This window comes from Dipodomys merriami, unplaced genomic scaffold (genome assembly GCF_024711535.1).
Source record: "Dipodomys merriami isolate MVZ:Mamm:240054 unplaced genomic scaffold, mDipMer1.0.p SCAF_14, whole genome shotgun sequence".
NCBI lineage: Eukaryota > Metazoa > Chordata > Mammalia > Rodentia > Heteromyidae > Dipodomys > Dipodomys merriami.
This window is the reverse complement of record NW_027202715.1, coordinates 13,546,360-13,565,286: the sequence shown is the minus strand read 5'-3', so window position 1 is coordinate 13,565,286 and position 18,927 is coordinate 13,546,360. Positions and strand designations below refer to the sequence as shown.

The 18,927-nt window shown below is 49.0% G+C and overlaps 1 protein-coding gene across 2 annotated transcripts in view; it reads left to right on the top strand.

The window, feature by feature from the left end:
* The window catches only part of Mmrn2 (multimerin 2), a 38,874-nt gene extending 20,904 nt beyond the window's left edge, over positions 1 to 17,970 (top strand). For both annotated transcript variants that reach the window (XM_070020770.1, XM_070020771.1), the window contains exons 3-8: positions 5,342 to 5,470; positions 5,549 to 5,655; positions 5,753 to 5,833; positions 6,609 to 6,785; positions 6,894 to 8,693; positions 11,994 to 17,970. In XM_070020770.1, the coding sequence (XP_069876871.1) occupies positions 5,342 to 5,470; positions 5,549 to 5,655; positions 5,753 to 5,833; positions 6,609 to 6,785; positions 6,894 to 8,693; positions 11,994 to 12,376 (2,677 nt within the window). In that variant the 3' untranslated portion in view covers positions 12,377 to 17,970. The remainder of the gene's footprint in view (positions 1 to 5,341; positions 5,471 to 5,548; positions 5,656 to 5,752; positions 5,834 to 6,608; positions 6,786 to 6,893; positions 8,694 to 11,993) is intronic.
* The last annotated feature ends 957 nt before the right edge of the window (positions 17,971 to 18,927 follow it).

Genomic DNA, 18,927 nt, shown 5'->3' with positions numbered 1-18,927 from the left:
ATGATTGACAGCTCAGTGGGGGTGGGGGGGGGAGGGTATATAGTTGATATCGTTCCCAGTCATCAGCACCAGGCTTTGTTTTTTGCGCTAGGGCTAGAACTCAGGGCTTGGGCACTGTCCCTTAGCTATTATTTTGCTCAAGGCTGGTGCTCTCCCATGTAAGCCATAGCTCTCCTTTCAACTTTATGCTGGTTAGAGATAAGAGTCGGTCGGATTTGGCTGCCCAGGCTGGCTTGAAACTATGATCCTCAGATCTCAGCCTCTGGAGTAGCTAGGATTACAGGCAGGAGCCATCAGTCCCCAGCCTGGGTTCTTTTAATGGGAGGAGCGTTTGGGCTGTTTGCTTCAGGGAGCCTCTCAGTCAGAGGAGTCTAGCATGTTACTAGAGGTCACACAGAAACAGGATGGAGCCCAGGCCATGATGTTTGGGCCATGCTCTGCTCCTGCACTTATTTTCGTCCTGGCTGTGGGGCCCTGAGTGTTATTAGAGAAGAGCTGAGGCCAAGGCTCCCAGCCACAGGAGCCTCCCCACATTCAGGAAAGCCCGGATCTGGGCTGGCCACAAAGTGGGCCTCGGGTTTCTTTGCCAATTTCTCTCAGGCTCAGGGACCAAAACTCTATGGGTGTGTTTGCCTTGGGGTTGGCACACTAACGGCTGGATGCAGGCCTTAGAGAGCAAGGTTGCTGTGGACCCTCCCACCCCCACCCCAGGAGGCGTTAAGGCCCTGCCCAAGGCAGATTTATTGACAGGCTGAGAGGCACTTAAGGACTCTGGCCAACCGGTAGCTACGGATCTATTATGCAGAAAGCACTGGCTGACAGGCCGCTCCCTGCTAGAGCCATCAGCTTTCCCTTCCCTCCTCTGTGTCCCCAGGGACACAGCTTCTCCACATTTCCAGAAGAGTGTGTGTGTTGGGGGCAGGGGGGTACTTTGTTCAAGGTCACCTGACATGTTGAAGGAAGGGGGTCAGCAGCCCCTCTTGTCTGGGTCAAGTCCACTGGATTTGGCACTCGGGTCCTGCCTGGGGCACCCTCACTCAGTGCTGGTACCTGTCCCCTCGGTAGGCTTTTGAGAAGATGGGGGTGCCCAGAAGACCCCTCCCCTAGGTGAAAAAAAAGAAGAGGGAGCAGCCCGAGATAGAGGGGGTAGTGAGAACAATAGAATGCTTTAGCACGGGGCAAGAGTGCTGGGGGCCAGCTAGGAGCTGCCAGGCACTGTAGGAAACCAAAGCAAAGGTCAGGAATGTTCCCAGGGCTTCTGGGCCAGCTGCCTGCTCTGTGCCAAAGAAGGAGCTGCCAAGGGTGTGGAGCGTGGACAGCTTGCTAAAGGTCAAGGTTTGGGCATGTCGGAGGAGAAAGTTCCCGGGCAGGAAGGCGGGGCGGCACTGTTTCTGGTTCTAGGGCTTCAAGGTGAAGGGTTTTGGTCAGTCCTGGCAGGATGCACTCGGCTGGGAGCACCAGGCCCACTGGCAGAGGCCACTGGAGTGTGAAGTGTGGTGCTTGCTTACATAGCTCTTTGCACAGGTGATCCCCGCCTGGGGAATGCCTGCATGGGGAATCCTGTGTGTCATGGGGAATCCAGTAACATTCTTCACCTATGGGGATAGCCATGACACATCCACAGCACCCCACAAGATGACCTACATGCCATCGGACATGGCCAAATGTACCTAGGGAATGTCCCCACTACCAGTGGTTCATAGAGATTGTTTCCTAGGGCCAATTTCATGTTCTAGGGATTTTCATTGAGCCCAGAGCTGGTATCTCTTGCAGGTAGACATCTTACCCACAGCCCCTGAGCTACAGGCCTGGAAAATCAGTTTCAGTGTTTCAGCACTGAGTGAATCAACCAACCTTCCTCCCTCCCTCCTCCTTCCCTCTCTCTCTCTCTCCTTCCTTCCTTCCTTCTTCCTTCCTTCCTTCCTTCCTTCTTCCTTCCTTCCTTCCTTCCTTCCTTCCTTCCTTCCTTCCTTCCTCTCTTCCTTCCTTCTTCCCCTCCTTCCTTTCTCTTTTAGTGGTACTAGGATTTAAACTTAGAGTCCAGCTTGTACTCTACCACTTGAGCTATGTGTCCAGTGCTTTTTTTACTTTTACTTATTTTTCAGATAGACTCCCCTATTTTATTTATTTAGTTATTTATTTGGCCTGGAGCAGGCCTCAAACCAGGATCCTGCTTTCTGTGGTCTCCTGAGTAGCTGGGACCGCTTATTGGTTAAGATGAAAGTCTCAATAACCTTTGCCCAGACTGGCCTCAAAAGTTTTTCTCCCTGTTCTCCACTCTGGATCAGCTGGAATTTCAAGCACTTCAGAGCTCTGTGTGTGTGTGTGTGTGTGTGTGTGTGTGTGTGTGTGTGTGTGTGTTTGTGTGTGTGTGTGTTTGTGTGTGTGTGTGTTAATCCAGTAACTTCTCTTATCAATCTGGGGAATCTTGAGTTCACATTTTTGGAAAGTTCTCTTCTCTCTATAGAGTCTTGGTTCTCTCCAAACTGGTTTTTCTACCCTTTGACCATTTTGACCTCCCTCTGCTGTTTTCTTTTTCTTTGTTTCTTTCAGTCCTGGGGATTGAATTCAGGGTCTCACATGGTCTTCACATGTGCTCCATCGCCAAGCTACGCCCACAGCTCACTTCCTTCTTTGTTGTTGTTGTTTTTTGCTAGTCCTGGGGCTTGAACTCAGGGCCTAGACACTGTCCCTGAGCTTTTGTGCCTAAGACTAGCCCTCCACCAATTGAGCCACAGCTCTACTTCCAGCTTTTTGGTGATTAATTGGAAATAAGAGTCTCCTGCTTAATCTGGCTTTGAACTGCAATCCTCAGATCTCAGCCTCCTGAGTAGCTAGGATGACAGGCGTGAGCCACAGGCTCCTGGCTTCACTTCTCTCTTCTGTAACAGACTATCCTCCAAGGTGCCCCTTGGCCGTCTGCTCTCTGATGAGTAGATTGAGAAGCTGAATGGAACCGGAGGTGTATGGACATGACTGTCTGGTTACAGGATGCTCTGGCTGGGCTGCTTCACCAGTGAGGGTGGGAGGGGGGGTTTCCTAATGACAGCATATTGGGTCTCTTCCTCTGGGGTTGGTTCAATTTCCTACAAAGCTTTTCAGGCTCTCTGTCCAAGGGACAGAGTGGGAGTCATAGACTCTTAATTAGTGTGATGTGGTCACCTGATGACCTTCAGTCCCTGCAGCATCTACCACAACAAAAACCTCAGTCATCAATAGCTTTCAATCACCAGCATCCCTGACCATGGCCTTCTAACATTTCAGATGCGATCATGTCTCCCATAATGCCTGCCCTGGATCAACACCTACTCCTGGGATCCCTATCTCTTACCTACTCCTTTCCTGCGGTGCCCAGGAGCCAGGATGGCTTTCATAGTACTTCTGGCTGGGAACTTCTCTGGGACTTCCCATGGCCTCAGCAAATGGTCCAGCTTCATTGCCAGTGCCATACCTCCGCACCTACCCACCTCCCGCTGCAGCTCCTTGCCACACCATAACTCTGCCCTGCTTCCTGCTGCCCCTTCTGATCTCTTCTCAAGACACAGCCCATGAGCCAGGCACTACTGGCTCACACCCGTAATCCTAGCTACTCAGGAGGCTGGGATCTGAAGACTGAGATTTGAAGCCAGTTCATGCAGCAAAGTCTAAGAGACTGGATAATTTCCAAATAACCAGCAAAAAAAAAAAAAAGCCAGAAGTGGAGGTGTGTTTAAGTGGTAGAACACCAGCCTTGTTGGGGGGAAGCTAAGCAACACCACCCAGGTTATGAGGAAAAGTCCATGAGACTCTAATGCTAATTAACCAGCAAAAAGCCAGTAGAGATGTGGTTCAAGTGGTAGAGCTTCAGCCTTGAGCAAAAGAGAAAGCCCAGCCAGAGTGCAAGGTCCTGAGTTTAAGCCCCAGTACTGGCACTTGCATGCACATGTGCACACCACACATGTGCGCGTGCGCGTGCGCGCGTGCGCACACACACACACACACACACACACACACACACACACACACACACACACACACACACCACAGCCTGTGTTCCTGAGACCCACTGCAGGTCCTGGCCCTAACACTCCATGCTGAGACTGTCCTGGCTGGGGACTCTGAAGGGAAGGTCAGTACCTTTGCATAGTCACTGCCAGTGCTGAGCTTTGGCCCGTGTGTGTGTGTGTGTGTGTGTGTGTGTGTGTGTGTGTGTGTGTGTGTGTGTGTGTGTGTGTGTGTGTGTACTGGGGTTTGAACTCAGGACCTGGGCACTGTTCTTAAGCTTTATAACTCAAGTCTAGCACTTTACTACTTGAGCCACCGCTCCACTTCTGGCTTTTTGCTGGTTAATTGGAGATCAGTCTTGCAGACTTTCCTGCCTGGGCTGGTTTTGAAGTGTGATCTTCAGATCTCAGCCTCCTGAGGAGCTAGGATCACAGGTGGGAGCCCCCAGCACTGGGTTGGAAAGCTCACTTCTATCGTGGTCCTGATGGGATACCACCAAGGAACAGGAGCTCTGGCTGTGCTGGGATTTCTGGAGAGGAAGATATGAGAGTTGGGGAGCTTCCAGGACAGCCAGGAGGGGCCTACTACAGCATCTGAGAGTACTTATCTGAGATACTGGATACTTAGAAGAAAGCACCACTACCCCTACTGTTGAATGGGGAACTGGAAACTCCCTATGGGCCTTGATCAAGATCACAGTCAGAAAGTAGAAAGCATTCAACCCAAGACTCTCCCTCCCAGCTGCCCGGTGCTGTCTCCCTGTCACCAGGGAACAATGAAGGCTCTTCTGGCTGTATGGGTATTTTTATTTTATTTATTTGACTTTTTTTCCATAGTGGGGGGCTTGAGCTCAGGACCTGGGCGCTGACCCTTAGCTATTTTGTTCAAGGCTAATGTTCTACCACAGAGCCACAACTCCATTTTCAGTGTTTTAGTGGTTAATTAAAGAGAAGAGTCTCATGGGCTTGCCTGCCCAGGCTGGCTTTGAACCTTCATCTTCAGATCTCAGCCCCTAGATTAGCTAGGACTACAGGCATGAGCTGCTGCTGCCTGGCTGTATGGGTAATTTGGCTGTGTGATGTCAGAGGGCTCCTCTCCCTCTCGGAGCCAGCTCTGGGGAAGGCGTCAGGAAGGCAGTAGGTAGTTCAGGTTCCCCAGTAGCCAGGTTTGTGGAGAGACAGCCCAGGGATGAATAATGCACATCCCTTCTCAGGCTAATGGATTCCAGAGTCCTGGTGCTGGGTGGGGCAGAGGCTGGTACCCTATACCAGCCACCCCTTTGGGCCTCCAGGAAGGGGAGCTGGGGCGAAGCTGCTGGCTGTTACTCTGCAGCTCTGTCCTCTGGTTTGTTTTCCAGGAACTGGTGTGCATACCAGAAGTCCAGGCTGGTCACCTTCATAGCCGTTTGTAAAACAGAGAAATTCGTCATCCATTCCCAGCAGCCCTGTCCCCAGCAGGCTCTGGGCTGCCAGAAGGCCAAAGTCATGTGAGTGGGGTGGGCAGACTATTTGCTCAGGCTCTGTGGGCTCACCCTGGAGTCACTAAGTCCCTCTCCTCCCCCCAGGTACCGAGTGGCCCACAAGCCTGTGTACCAAGTCAAGCAGAAGGTACTGACCTCCACGGCCTGGAGGTGCTGTCCTGGCTTCCAAGGTCCCAACTGCGAGCATCATGGTAGGGATTCTGGAAGCCCCTCCTCTTGACCTCTGACCCCAGAGGTCATACCATTCATCTGTCCTCTGGGGTCAACAGCTAATGTTTCCTTCTGCAGATCCCACAATGACTCCTGTGCCTGCAGAGCCAAGTGATGTCCTCTATGAGCCTTGGGACCAGCTGGTTGACTTTGAACTTGGTGCGTTGCTTTCCTGGAAAGGTGTGGGAGGGGTAGGCCCAGGTCCCTTGTCCTTCCTCCTATGATTGGCAATGCCATTTTAGGAAAATCTTGCCCTTGAAACAGCAAGGGACTCTTTTAGTGGCCCTACCATCCCTCCAAGGGCCAGGTTTTCTCAGCTGTCTGTCTGGGGTTGAGCCCTTTTCCTTGACCCCATTTTCTGACAAGGACTAATTTGAGCCTGAACCCACACAAAGCTCCCAGGCCTCCAAGAAGTCTTTCATCTGCTAGGGCTAGAAAGTTATGACATTCTTGTTCTTAGAATCATCACAGGAGAATCACCGAGAGACAATAATTGAGCCCACAGCTGGGATGGGAAGTGAGTTGTTGTTGTTGGTTGTGGACTTGAACTCAGCGTCTGGCTTTGAATTATGATCCTCAGATCTCACCCTCCTGAGTAGCTAGGATCATAGGTGTGAGACACCATGCCCAGTGGGAAATGAGTTTTTATCATAAGATAAAATTCCGATTAACAAAGGTTGCCAACTGTGAAGAGGTAGCTTCAGAAGGAAATGTGCTGTGATCGATTAGTCATGTCTGCCAATGGTGTGGGAGGGAGGGTGATGGTACAGAGGCCTTGCCTGTGTCCTGCTGGAACTAAGGTATCGAAGCTCCAGCCCAGATGGTGCCAGCATGCATCTCCCGTGCCTTTGGCTTCCAAATCTTCTCTGGACCCCAGGACCTGCCTAGGCTGATGAGCTGTCTCTCAATACCTCTATGTCTTGTGTATCTTTAGGTCACCCTGCTTTGGAGCTCAGTGGAGTCAAGGTGCAGCAGAAACAACAAGAGCGCCTGCTGGGAGACCTTCAGAATGACATCCACCAGGCTGCAGATGGCCTCCCAGGCCTGTGGAATGCCCTGGCCAGTAACCTCACTGCTGCTGCTGCTACAGAGACCAATCAAACGGAGTTTGGTGAGTAGAGGATTCCAGAGGAGGCCCCAGACCCCGGAGGCCCTTGCTCCCTCAGTCGGGAAGGGTGTCCGCGACCATGGGCATGCGTGAACATGGTGTCTGTTGCAGAGTTTCCTGGCAGGTCTTTGGAGCACGTGTTGCCCCTGCATATGGACAACTTCTTAGAAACACACCTCAGCCCCATCTGGAGGAGCTTCAACGAGAGCCTGCATAGCCTTTCCCAGGCTGTAAGAAATCTGTCCCTTGATGTGGAAGCCAATCGGCAGGCCATCAAGAGGGTCCAGGAGGACATGGTGGCCAGGGCCGACATCCAGGAGCTTGGAGCCAAGTTTGAGACGAAGGTAGAGGAGAACAGCCAAAGAATGGGCCAGCTCGAGCAGGATGTGGCTGAGTGTCTACACACCCAGCGCCAATCCCTGCACCATGCCCTGTCTGAGGTCCAGGCTGAAGTGGACACCAAGTTAAAGCGGCTGATCAAAGCTCAGGAGATCCCTGGGACAAATGTCAGCCTGGTGATGGCAGCGCCAAGATCTGAGCCCGACAGCCTGCAGGCCAGGCTGAGTCAGCTACAGAGGAATCTGTCGGCCCTGCATGTGGCCACCAGCCGTAGAGAAGAAGAGTTGCAGGGCACCCTTGAGGACATGAGGGCCACCCTAGCCCAGCACGTGGATGAGATCAAGGAGCTGTACTCAGAATCTGATGAGACGTTTGATCAGATCAGCAAGGTGGAGCGGCAGGTGCAGGAGCTGCAGGTGAATCACACTGGCCTGCGAGAACTCCGGGTGATCCTGATGGAGAAGTCTCTTATCATGGAGGAGAACAAGGAGGAGATGGAGCGGCAGCTCCTGGAGCTCAACCTCACCCTCCAGCACCTGCAAGGTGGCCATGCCGACCTCATCAAGTACGTCAAGGACTGTAACTGCCAGAAGCTCTACTATGACCTGGATGCCATCCGGGAGGGGCAGAAAGACGCTACACGTGCTTTGGAGGAGACTCAAGTGAGCCTGGATGAGCGACGCCAGCTAGACGGCTCCTCCCTGCAGGCCCTGAGGAGCACTGTGGACACCTTGTCACTGGCAGTGGATTTGCATAAGGAAGAGGGCCAGTGGGCCCGGGCAGAGAGAGCCAGGATCCGGAGCCAGCTGCAGGCACTGGAGCGTTCGGTGGGAGAGCTGAAGGCATTTGCAAATGACACTCATCGGGAAATGCGACAGCTGCACAGCTCCTTTGCCGCCCTGCTGGAGGATGCGCTGCGGCACGAGGCTGTGCTGGCCGCACTTTTTGGGGAGGAGACGATGGAGAAGATGTCTGAGGAGGCGCCTGGTTTGCTGCCCCTACGTTATGAGGAGATCCGCAATGCCCTGCAGGACGCTGCCAGTGGGTTGCAGGAGCAAGCGCTTGGCTGGGATGAGCTGGCTGCCCGGGTGACTACCCTGGAGCAGGCTGTGGATGGTCGAGTAGAGCTACCAAGGCTGGCAGAGCATCTGGAGCCCAGCCATGATGCAGGGCCAGAGGAGGCCAGAGCCACTGTCCTGGAAGGGCTGGAGCAGGAGGTCCAGCGCCTGCGCTTTGACGTCAAGCTCCTTGGGCGGTGCTGCGAGTCTTGGGCTTCCTCCAACAATGGCTCCCTGGAGGCGCTTCGCAGTGCACTCTCCGCCACCCAGCAAGGCCTGGAGCAGCACCAGCACCTCTTCCACAGCCTCTTTGGGAATGTCCAAGCACTAGTGGCAGCCAATGTCAGTCTAGACCTGGGGAAACTGCAGGCCATGATGAGCAGGAAAGGAAAGAAGCAGAAGAAAGGCCTGGAAGCTTCCAGGAAAAGGGACAAAAAGCAAGTGGAACCTTTGACAGATGCCCATGCCAAACGGTTAGAGCAAGGCGCCCTGAATGCAGAGCTCTGGGAGGCAGGTAAGTGGCTGGGCCAAGAGGACTGAGTGGGTGTGGGAGGATAATACAGTCCCCAGCTTGGTAGTATGGTCCTGGATCATCGCTACTCAAGGTCCATTTCCCCTTGGCTCCCCTTCTCAAGGGTATACCTGGATTTTAGGGAGGCAGAAGTCAAGATTGTTGGAGGGCTGAGCACTGGTAGTTCACGCCTGTAATCTTAGCTACTCAGGAGGCTGATATCTGAGGGGTCATGTTTTGAAGTCCACCTACACAGCCAAGTCCATGAGACTCTTAGCTCCAATTAGCCAGCAAAAAATCAGAAGTGAAGATATGGCTCAAGTGATGAACCAGCTTTGAACAAAAAAGCCAAGCAAAGCTAGGTGCTGGTGGCTCATACCTGTAATCCTAGCTACTCAGGAGGCTGAGATCTGAGGATCACAGTTCAAAGCCAGCCTGGGAAGGACTCGTAGGTCCAACTAACCAGCAAAAATACATAAGTGGAGGTATGGTTCATGTGGCAGAGCGATAGTTTTGAACACAAGATCTCAGGAACAATGCCCAGGCCCTGAGTTCAAGCCCTGCAACTACTACCACCACCACCACCACCAACAACAACAACAAAGAGAGAGAAAGAGAGATAGAGAGAGAGAGAATAGAGAAAAAATGATTGAAAAAAGCCAAGTGAGCTTGTGAGAGCATGAGACCCTGAGTTCAAGTCCAAGACTGGCAAATAAATAAGCAGAGTGAATGGTAGTGCCACAGCCCATGAGCTGGCAGAAGTACTTCCTGTTACTTTCACAGGCTTCTATACACATTGCTGGCTGCCTGCTGCCCTAGCTACAGAGCAGAGAAAGAAAGTGCACCCTTTAACTCCTCCCTGTCATTTTTTTCACCCCATCCCCTGGCCCTGCGCTCTAGGGGCTGGGGAAACCTATCATGGTAACACCCTACCGTTGTCCTGTCTGGCCATCCTACCTTCAGTGTCATTCATGGGCTTTGTCATGATGAGTCATCACAGCTGCTTATCTGCATATTCATTATCATTACCATCTTACCCAGGGAAGAACCTGTTCACCCAGCCCGTGAGCAGCAAAGAGGGGCTGTCTCTAGAAGGTTGGCTCTCCTCTTTAACAAGCGCATCGATGGCTGGTCTCTACGGGGTCCCATGTCCCAAGCTTAGGAGCTGGCTTTGAGGTTGAAGTTATGTGGAGTCAACCTTTCCATCTCTTCCCTTCATGCTGCTCTGGGTCTGGGACTGCTTTGTCTCCAGACACAGAGCTGTGGACAAGGTGGGTTTGCTGGTGCAAACTGGCATGTGGGTTTTTCGGAGTCTTACTGAAAGGCCTTGATGATGCTTCATGATGACCTAGGGGGCAGTGTGAGGCACCAAGAAAGGAACAGGTTCTTCCAACACCCAGCTGTCTTTTTTCCATGTTGTGTCTCACATAAGATCTCCATTTGCTGATGCCTTTCAGAATTTTCCTGATGACTTTCAGAATTAGGCATCTGTTTACCACTGCAACATTTTGTTATTCAGAAGTATTTGTCCTTTAAAATATTCCTCTTATTTGTCTTGTGGAAGATTGTAGAGCTTGAATTTGTGCACTGCAAAGAGTGCAATCTTCAGTTTGCACCTTGCTTTCCTTTCTAAAGCACAGGCTTGGCACACTGGTTGGGTGTGGTCTCTCTTTAAGGCCAACACCCAGGTGCAGGCAGGGTGGAGAGGACTACGTACCCACAGAGGGCGCTATTGGACAGACTTTCTTTAGCAGGGCTAGAGCGCCATCTGCTGGATATTTTGAGAACTGCATCACCAACACCCAGCTTTTTGCCTTAATCCAACAATCTCATTCTCGGAAAACCTACTAGAACCAGAGAAAAACAAAACTTTGGCATTCACAAGGCTTATTTATGGACCGGAGATCAATGATCCTGGCTCTCACTCTGGGACCTAAAGTGACTGACCGTTGTGAAATCTTCTCCTTGAGGGCCTAATTCTATTCCCTGAGAAACTTGCCCCCTAGCCTCAAGACCCCTCCCTCCACTAAAACAGCATTTTGACAGAACTCACAAGAACTTTACCTTGATGGTGACAAAGTCAGTGTCAGGTCCTGAACTCAGGAGGACCATCCTACTGGTCCTATGTTGTGACCTGTTTGCCCCTGTAGCCTCTCCTGTCTGTATATATGACACCTCCTCTCTTTTCTGCTACTGAGGGCCAGAAGAGCACCCAAAAATCAGGAGATCCAAGGTCTGCTCCCTACTTAGTAATTGGTTGGCTGTGTGGTCTAGAGCAATAAGCTATGCCTTTCTGGGACTCAGTTTCCCCAGATGTAATCCTAGAGTTCAGAGCAATATTTGGAAGCTTCATGTAGCTTCCAGACCTAGCTGGATGGGTGCTCACTATGTAGGGCTCACTATGTTGTCCAGGCTGGTCTTGAACTCACAATACTCCTGGCTCTGGTAGAGAGCTGAGAAGGGGTGCAGCACTGCATCTAGCTTGGAGGGGCCTTTCTTTCCTTGTTTCTCTAAGGTCCAGTGCTCACCTCCAATAGGAACCATCTTCTCCACTCCTCAGTTATTTCCCAGGGTTAACATGGTTACCTGGAAGATATGCAAATTCTCTTTCCCCAGCTGTCTAAAGGTAGTTGGGTATGGTCTGGGCATGAGTCCTCAGTGATAAAGATCTAGCTGAGCATTCATGAGGTCCTGGGTTTGATCCTTGGCACTGAAAAAGAAAATTCTTAGCAAGTTGCAAATTAGGAAGTTGGAAATCTGGGTTCCCAGTCTGTCTCAGGCTGCCATTATTAATCACACAGCCATTCGACAGCCAGGGACACTTAGGTCTTGAGAAAGTCCTAACTAAAGGGTTGAGAATATGCTCTTTGGAAATGTACCTCCATGAGATACAAGTTTATATTTACCCTTTGAGATCACACTGTATTGACAATATGTAGGTATCAAGAAATAATGTCCTATTTCTATTTTTTTTTCCTTTGTGCCAGTTCAAGCCTTTGGGCCTGGCACTCTCACTTGACTCTTCCTTCTCAAGGCTGGTGCTCTACCACTTGAGCTTCCATTTCTGACTTTGGGCTGGTTAATTAGCGATCGCAGCCATTTTTCAGCCCAGGCTGACTTCAGACTTCAATTCTCAGTTCTCAGCCTCCTAAATAGGCTTTTTGGTGGTTACAAGCATGAGCCACCGGTGCTGGGCTCTGACTCCAATGTTCATAGGATGATGAAGGCAGGCCTCTCTGCATTTAATTCCTCATTCAGGTAATAGATAATGAACTCACCAAGCATTTCCCCTCTGTTTTCCAGGCTCCCCTGTGGCTTTCTATGCCAGCTTTTCAGAAGGGATAACTGCCCCACAGAGGGTGAAGTTCAACATCCCAGCCATCAACACTGGTGGCAGCTACTTCCCTGAACATGGCCACTTCCAAGCCCCAAAGCGTGGTGTCTACCTTTTTGCAGTAAGCATTGAATTCGGCCCTGGCCCAGGCATGGGGCAGCTGGTGTTTGGGGGCCATCATCGAACCCCAGTCTACAGCACAGAGCCGAGCTGGGGGAGCACCGTTACAACCTTTTCTATGGCAGAGTTGCAAAAGGGTGAGAGGGTGTGGTTTGAATTGACCCAGGGCTCCGTAACCAAGAAAAGCGCCCCCAGCACGGCCTTTGGGGGCTTCCTGATGTTCCAGACCTGAACTTTGGCCCCAACTCTCATCAGATGGTGTGGGCTTGCCTGCTGTCCTTTAGACTGAGGCTCTGCTCAGTGATGGTTTGGAGAGTCCCCCAGTCCCAGCTCATCCCCTGGCTGGAGGGCATCACCCCATCAGGACTGGAATATGGTTCTCTGGGCTGGGTTTGGCCTCCGAAATCAGTGAACTCACTTGACTTTCACATGCCTTCCTCTCCCTTATGACTTAGACTCTGCCACACTTTAATTCTACAAATTTTTGGCATTTTGCTCCTCCTGTGGTTGGAAACATCTGTAGAGTATTTGAACTGTTCTTTGGCTTCCTCTTCCTCCTAATTGTAGGCTTAGAAGATCGTTTCTTAGAAGGATTGTTTAAAATGGAGGTGATGGGCCAGGGGGTAAAACTCACCACCTGGCATGTGTGAGGGCCCCAGTTCCATTCCCAGCACCAAGTAAAAAAAAAGAGGTGATGTGTTAAGTGAAAACTGGGTACTGATCTCTGGTCACTAGAGACTCATTTTGTCTCTGTCAGTGAAACATGGAGAAAAGGCAGGCGCCAGTGGCTTACACCTGTAGTCCTAGCTACCTACTCAGGAGGCTGAGATATGAGACTCTGGGCCTAAAGCCAGTTCAGGCAGATAAATTCAAGGGAGTCTTATCTCCAATTAAACAGCCAAAAAAAAACCATATGTGGAGGAGTGGTTCAAGTGGTAGAACTCCAGCCTTGAGCAAAATGCCAAGTACAGGCACACACACACACACACACACACACACACACACACACACACACACACACACACACACACACACACACACACACACGGAGCAAAGGCCTGCTGGAACTTATTGAGAAAAATGGAATTAGTCATCTCTTTAAATTTCAGTCATTCCTTGCCTTTAATCTAGATCAATAATTTTAATGTGTTTTGTTCTTGTCTCATTCGCATTAAAGCTAAGACAGTATCTTTTTATTTTTTCTTTTGATCAGTCGTGGGGCTTGAACTCTGGGCCTGGGTGCTGTCCCTCAGCTCTTCAGCTCAAGGTTAACACTTTGCCACTTGAGCCACAGCACCACTTCCAGCTTTTTCGGTGTATGTGGTGCTGAGGAATCGAACCCAGGGCCTCATGCATGTAAGGCAAGCACTCTACCACTGAGCCACCTTCCCAGCCCTAAGCCATAAACCCATTTTATGAGCAATCTTATTCTTTTTTGTGTGTGTTAGTCCTGAGGCTTAAACTTGGGGCCTGGGTGCTGTCCCTGAGGTTTTCTCTTTGCTCAAGGCTAGCACTTTACCTCTTGAGCCACAGCTCCACTTCTGGCTCTTTTGGTGGTTAGTCAGAATATCAGGACTTCCTGCCTGGGGTTGTGAACAGCCTGATTTTTGTTGGCTCCTCAAAGTGTGGAGGGAGCTGAGGGAGGGGCTACTGTAAACCTCTTTCTCCCAAATGATCAGCTTTGGAATAAAGTGATGTCTTTTCAACCTCTGACTCATTTACTTCTAGGGAGACAAAACATTAGTAAAGTCCACAGGAATCTGGGATTGGCACATGGGGGACCTGTCTCATCTAAGGCTGTATCTGACTGCAGCAATGTAGCTGGTTCCACAAGGAGTATCCAGAGGCTTCCACACAGAGCGATGACGTCAATGCCAGGTGGTAGGGCTCAGAACAGAATAGCAACAGGTGGTTTGCAACAAGGTTTCAGATCCTAGAGCAAGCAGGCTTGAGAAAGCAGCCATCCAGCCATTAGGAAATAAAGTGGGCTTAGGGAGAACTGTCCAACATTGCTTGAATACACTTTTGTCTATTAAAAAAAAAAAGCACACTGGGCTGGATGCCAGCAGCCCACATCTATAATCCTAGCTATACAAGAGGCTGAGTTGTGATTCAAAGCCAGCCTGGGCAGGAAAATCCATGAGACTCTTATCTTCTATTAACCACTGAAGACCTGGAAGTGGAGCTGTGATTCAAGTGGTAGAATACTAGTCTTGAGCAAGAAAAGCTAGGCAAGAAAGGGATGCCCTGAGTTCAAACCCTATGACTGACAAAAAAAATAAAAGTCATTAACTTAAATTACCCCTTGCCCCTGCCCCCGGCAATGTGTTTGCCACTAAAGCTTTGTGCACTTAATGTGCAAAGATTAAAGTGAAGATTATGCTAGGTGCCCTAGCCACTGCTGCTGGTTTGACTTTGGGGTAACTCACAGCTCTCCTAAACCATATCCATCTCTGGTGTGCTGGACACATAATATTTATTAAGTATTCCAGTATTCTACGACTTCATGATCTTGACCACAGTTTTGAATCTCCACTGGCCCAACACAGCTGTCAGTTGCCAAACTTGAAACCAGGAAGTTTGAAGCTGACTGAGGCCCTTGCTGCCAGCAGCCTCGGCTGGCTGCTTGTGTGCTCTCCTGCTGTTACAGTTGGGGCCTGCTGACCACAGCACTGGGACATTAGGATCAGGCGCATCCCTGGGCTCTTTCTCTAGGAACTTATTGCATGTGGTAGTGAGTTTATACATGAATGAAGATCTTGGAGAGGAGGCTTTGAAGTAAAAGCACTCACTAATCAACTGTGCCAGTAGCCTTATATGAAAGACACTAGAAGTTTCTAGGGCAAGAGAACTGGAGAAAAGAATTATGTCTGTTTTTGTGACTGTATTAGGGCTTGAACTCACGGCCCTTAGCTCTGTTGCTGAAGGCTGAATACTCTACATTAGCCATAGCTCTACTTTTGGCCTTTTGGTGGCTAATTGGAGATGAGAGTCTCAAAGACTTTCCTTTACAGGCTGGCTTGTAAGTGTGATCCTCAGATTTTAGTTTCCTAGATAGCTAGGATTACATTCAGTTCTAAGCTTGTTTTTATAACCAGGGTGCTTTCAATGCAAAGAACAAATCTAGTTACATTTCACAAAGCCTTAATGCCAAGTTCAAGCACAACTTTCCTGCTCATTTATATCATTAGACAGTTGTATCATTGTATCAAAAATTCTATGACCAGGGGCCAATGGCTCAAGCCTATAATCCTAGCTACTCAGGAGGCTGAGATCTGAAGATCATGGTTCAAAGCCAGCCTTGGCAGGAAAGTCTGTGACACTTTTTTGTCAGTTGTGGGGCTTGAACTCTGGGCCTGGGAACTGTCCCTGAGCTCTTCAGCTCAAGGCCAGCACTCTATAATTTGAACCACAGTATCACTTCTGGTTTTCTGGTGGTTTATTGGAGTCTCACAGACTTTCCTGCCCAGGCTGGCTTTGAATTGCGATCCTCAGATCTCAGCCTCCTGAGTAGGTAGGATTACAGGCATGAACCACTGGCACTGTGACACTTTTTTTTTTTTTGTCGGTCATGGGGCTTGAACTCTGGGCTTGGGCACTATCCCTCAGCTCTTCAGCTCAAGGAGAGTGCTTTACTGCTTGAGCCACAGCACCACTTCCGGTTTTCTAGTGGTTTATTGGAGATAAGAGTTTCACGGACTTTCCTGCCCTGGCTGGCTTTGAATCGAGATTGTCAGATCTCAACCTCCTGAGTAGCTAGGATTACCGGTGTAAGCCACCAGTGCCCAGCCTGCTGTGACACTCATCTCCAGTGAAGTATCAAAAAAGCTGGTAGAGAAATAAAACAGGGGTTGATTTTTGTCCTGCTCCTGAATACCTGTAAAATATTTACAAATATATCTTCTATGCAAATGATTTGTAATCTGTAGAATTACTACCTGGGAGATGTCTTGAGATATAAAACTCCCATCCTGTGTGTTGTTTTTTGTTTTCTCCAAATAAATCTGATTTTTCAAGTTCAAAAAGGAAAGCTTATGGGAAGGGGAAACAAAGGAGGAGGCTACAATGCTTGATAAGAAATGTACTCATTATCTTGCTCATGTAATTGTAACCCCTCTGTACAGTATTTTCACAATAAAAAAAAAAAGGAAAGCTTATAGTGGAGTTATGGCTCAAGTGGTAGATCATTAGTCTTGAGCAAAAAAAGCTCAGAGACAACACTTAGGCACTGAGTTCAAGCCCCAGCATGTGCATGTGCACACATGCACACATACACACACACAAATCCTAAATGTTCTACAGATTTCTCATCTCTACTGAGGCAACTAATCACTCCAGATGGAGACATTCAGTGTCATCCAAGTGACCCTGTGACTGACTTTTCCCCAGGATCCCAGAACAATGCAGATGACAGCCACACAGTAGACCTCTCCAAACCTTGAGGTAAAATAAGCCACAAACATATTCGAAACTATGAAAAGGTACCATAAACTCATCAGGACATTTGAACAACTAACTCTTTAAAAAAGGAGAAAGAAAGCCAGACGCCGGCTACTCAGGAGGCTGAGATCTGAGAATCGTGGTTCAAAGCCAGCCAGGGCAGGAAAACCTTATCTCCAATAAACCATCAGAAAACCAGGAGTGGCACGGTGGCTCAAGTATTGAGCTGAAGAGCCTAGGGACAGCACCCAGGCCCAGAGTTCAAGCCCCACAACTGACCCAAAAAAAAAAAAAAACCCAAAACAGAAGAGATCAAGTGTAGAATGAGATAGCAATATGATATCATAGCCAAGTATTTGGGATTGCTGGAGAGATGGGGTGATCTCAGGGGACTCCAAATTAAAATGGACCCCAAATATACCTGGAATTGTAGAACAGAACCAGAACCATGTGACTAGTCCCAAGCCCAGTACAGAATACCTACTGGAAATGACTTTACCTGTCACCTCTAAAAGATACAAGAGACTATATCAAGACGGGCAAAGTTTAAACTTTAAAACACTAAAGGGAAAAAAAGTCTTTTCTTCCCTTCCCCCCTCTACTCTCCATTTTTCTTTTTCATAGTGTGATGTCTTTTCCATCAAAGTGTATTACTTAAAAGTTCCTGCTTTGGACTGGTGGCTTGGCTCTTGTGAAGGAAAAGAGAAACTGCTTTTGGGTAAGAAAGGATTTTTGAAATGCAAGTTTTTGTCATACACTGATTTCTTTTCAAGATGGAATTATGACAGACATGCCTCAGATGGTTATTCTTATTTCAAAATCACCTTATGTAAATACATTTTACCTTATTGAAACTAGCCAATCACAAGCAGATTGTGACCCTGAGCTCAACCAATCGAGCAAAGGGGCAGGGCCTGCTGTGTTAGGAATAGAGGAGCAGCCTGATTTGCTCAGTGTGCTTGCTTGCCAGATTTTTGGCTGATGGCACACCCTTCTGGGAAGAAGTAAATTTTGCCTTGCTGGAGCAATTCTTTATTTTTATGTCTATTGTTGTAACTCCAATTGTTCTTGAAAAGCATAATTATAATGGTCATTCTGGGATTTGAAGTCAAGGCCTCTTGCTTGCTAGGCAGCTTCTCTACCACTTGAGCTATACGTCCCTTGCTCAAATCCTGGATCTTGAATGAAAAAAGAAAAAGTTAACTGACCAAGATAAATCACAAGTTAGGAATAAGGGGTTGTGAAAGACCTGGGATTCTTCAGTGATTAGGGGTGGGGAGCCTATATTCTACCAAAGGCCATTTGGATTTTTTTCTTCTAATCATTTGGATATTTGTGACATTCACTTGGTTATTTGTGACATCGTGGACTATACCAAAATTATCAATATTGGCAAACGGACCCATCAGCTGATGAAGAGTGCATTACCTGTCTGTCCCCTCATGTAGCAAATGGCCAAGTGTGAGGACAGGATCCAAGTATTATAAACTTACTTTTTAGGAATGGGGAAGTGGCTTAAGTGATGAGTGCCTTCCTGCCAAGCATGGGGCTCAGTGTTCAAATCCCACCATTAGCCAGGTGCTGATAGCTCATGCCTGTAACCCTAGCTACTCAGGAGGCTGAGATCTGAGGATGGCAGTTCAAAGCCAGCCTGGGCAGTAAAGTCCATGAGACTCTTATCTCCAATTAGCCACCAGAAAACTGGAAGTAGCACTGTGGATCAAGTAGTAGAGCACTCACCTTGAGCTGAAGAGCTCAGGGACAGTGCCCAGGCCCAGATTCAAGCCCCATGACCGACCCCCCCCCCCAAAAAAAATACCATCATTAAACCCCCAAGATGAGCAACAGCAAACACAACAGTATTATCAAAGCTTACTTAACTTCAGTTACTGTCCTAACATAAACAAATCCAGTGCATTGGCTCACACTCTAAACCAAACTACCAGAGAGGCAGAGATCAGGAGTATCCCAGTTTGAGGCCCTTCTGGACAAAAAGTTAGTGAGATCCCCAACAAACATTAGAAAAAATCCAGACTATTAGTATATGCCTGTCATCTCAGCCACTGGGGAAGTATAAATAGGAAAAACATGGTTCAGGCCAGTGCAGGCAAAAAGCAAGACCCAATCTTAAAAGTAAACAAAGCAAAAGGGCCTCCAGGAAATGACACTGAAGTTTTGAACTCCCCAAGCCTTGACTCCAGGTGACCATAGACCATGCTGCTGGGTGGCCACCTCTAACAGGCTGTACCTACCTGTCATGGATCTGCTCTGCCCAGGATAGGAGGATGCCAACACACAGAAAGATATCAGACATGGCTAATGCAACAATATTTCTCCACGTGA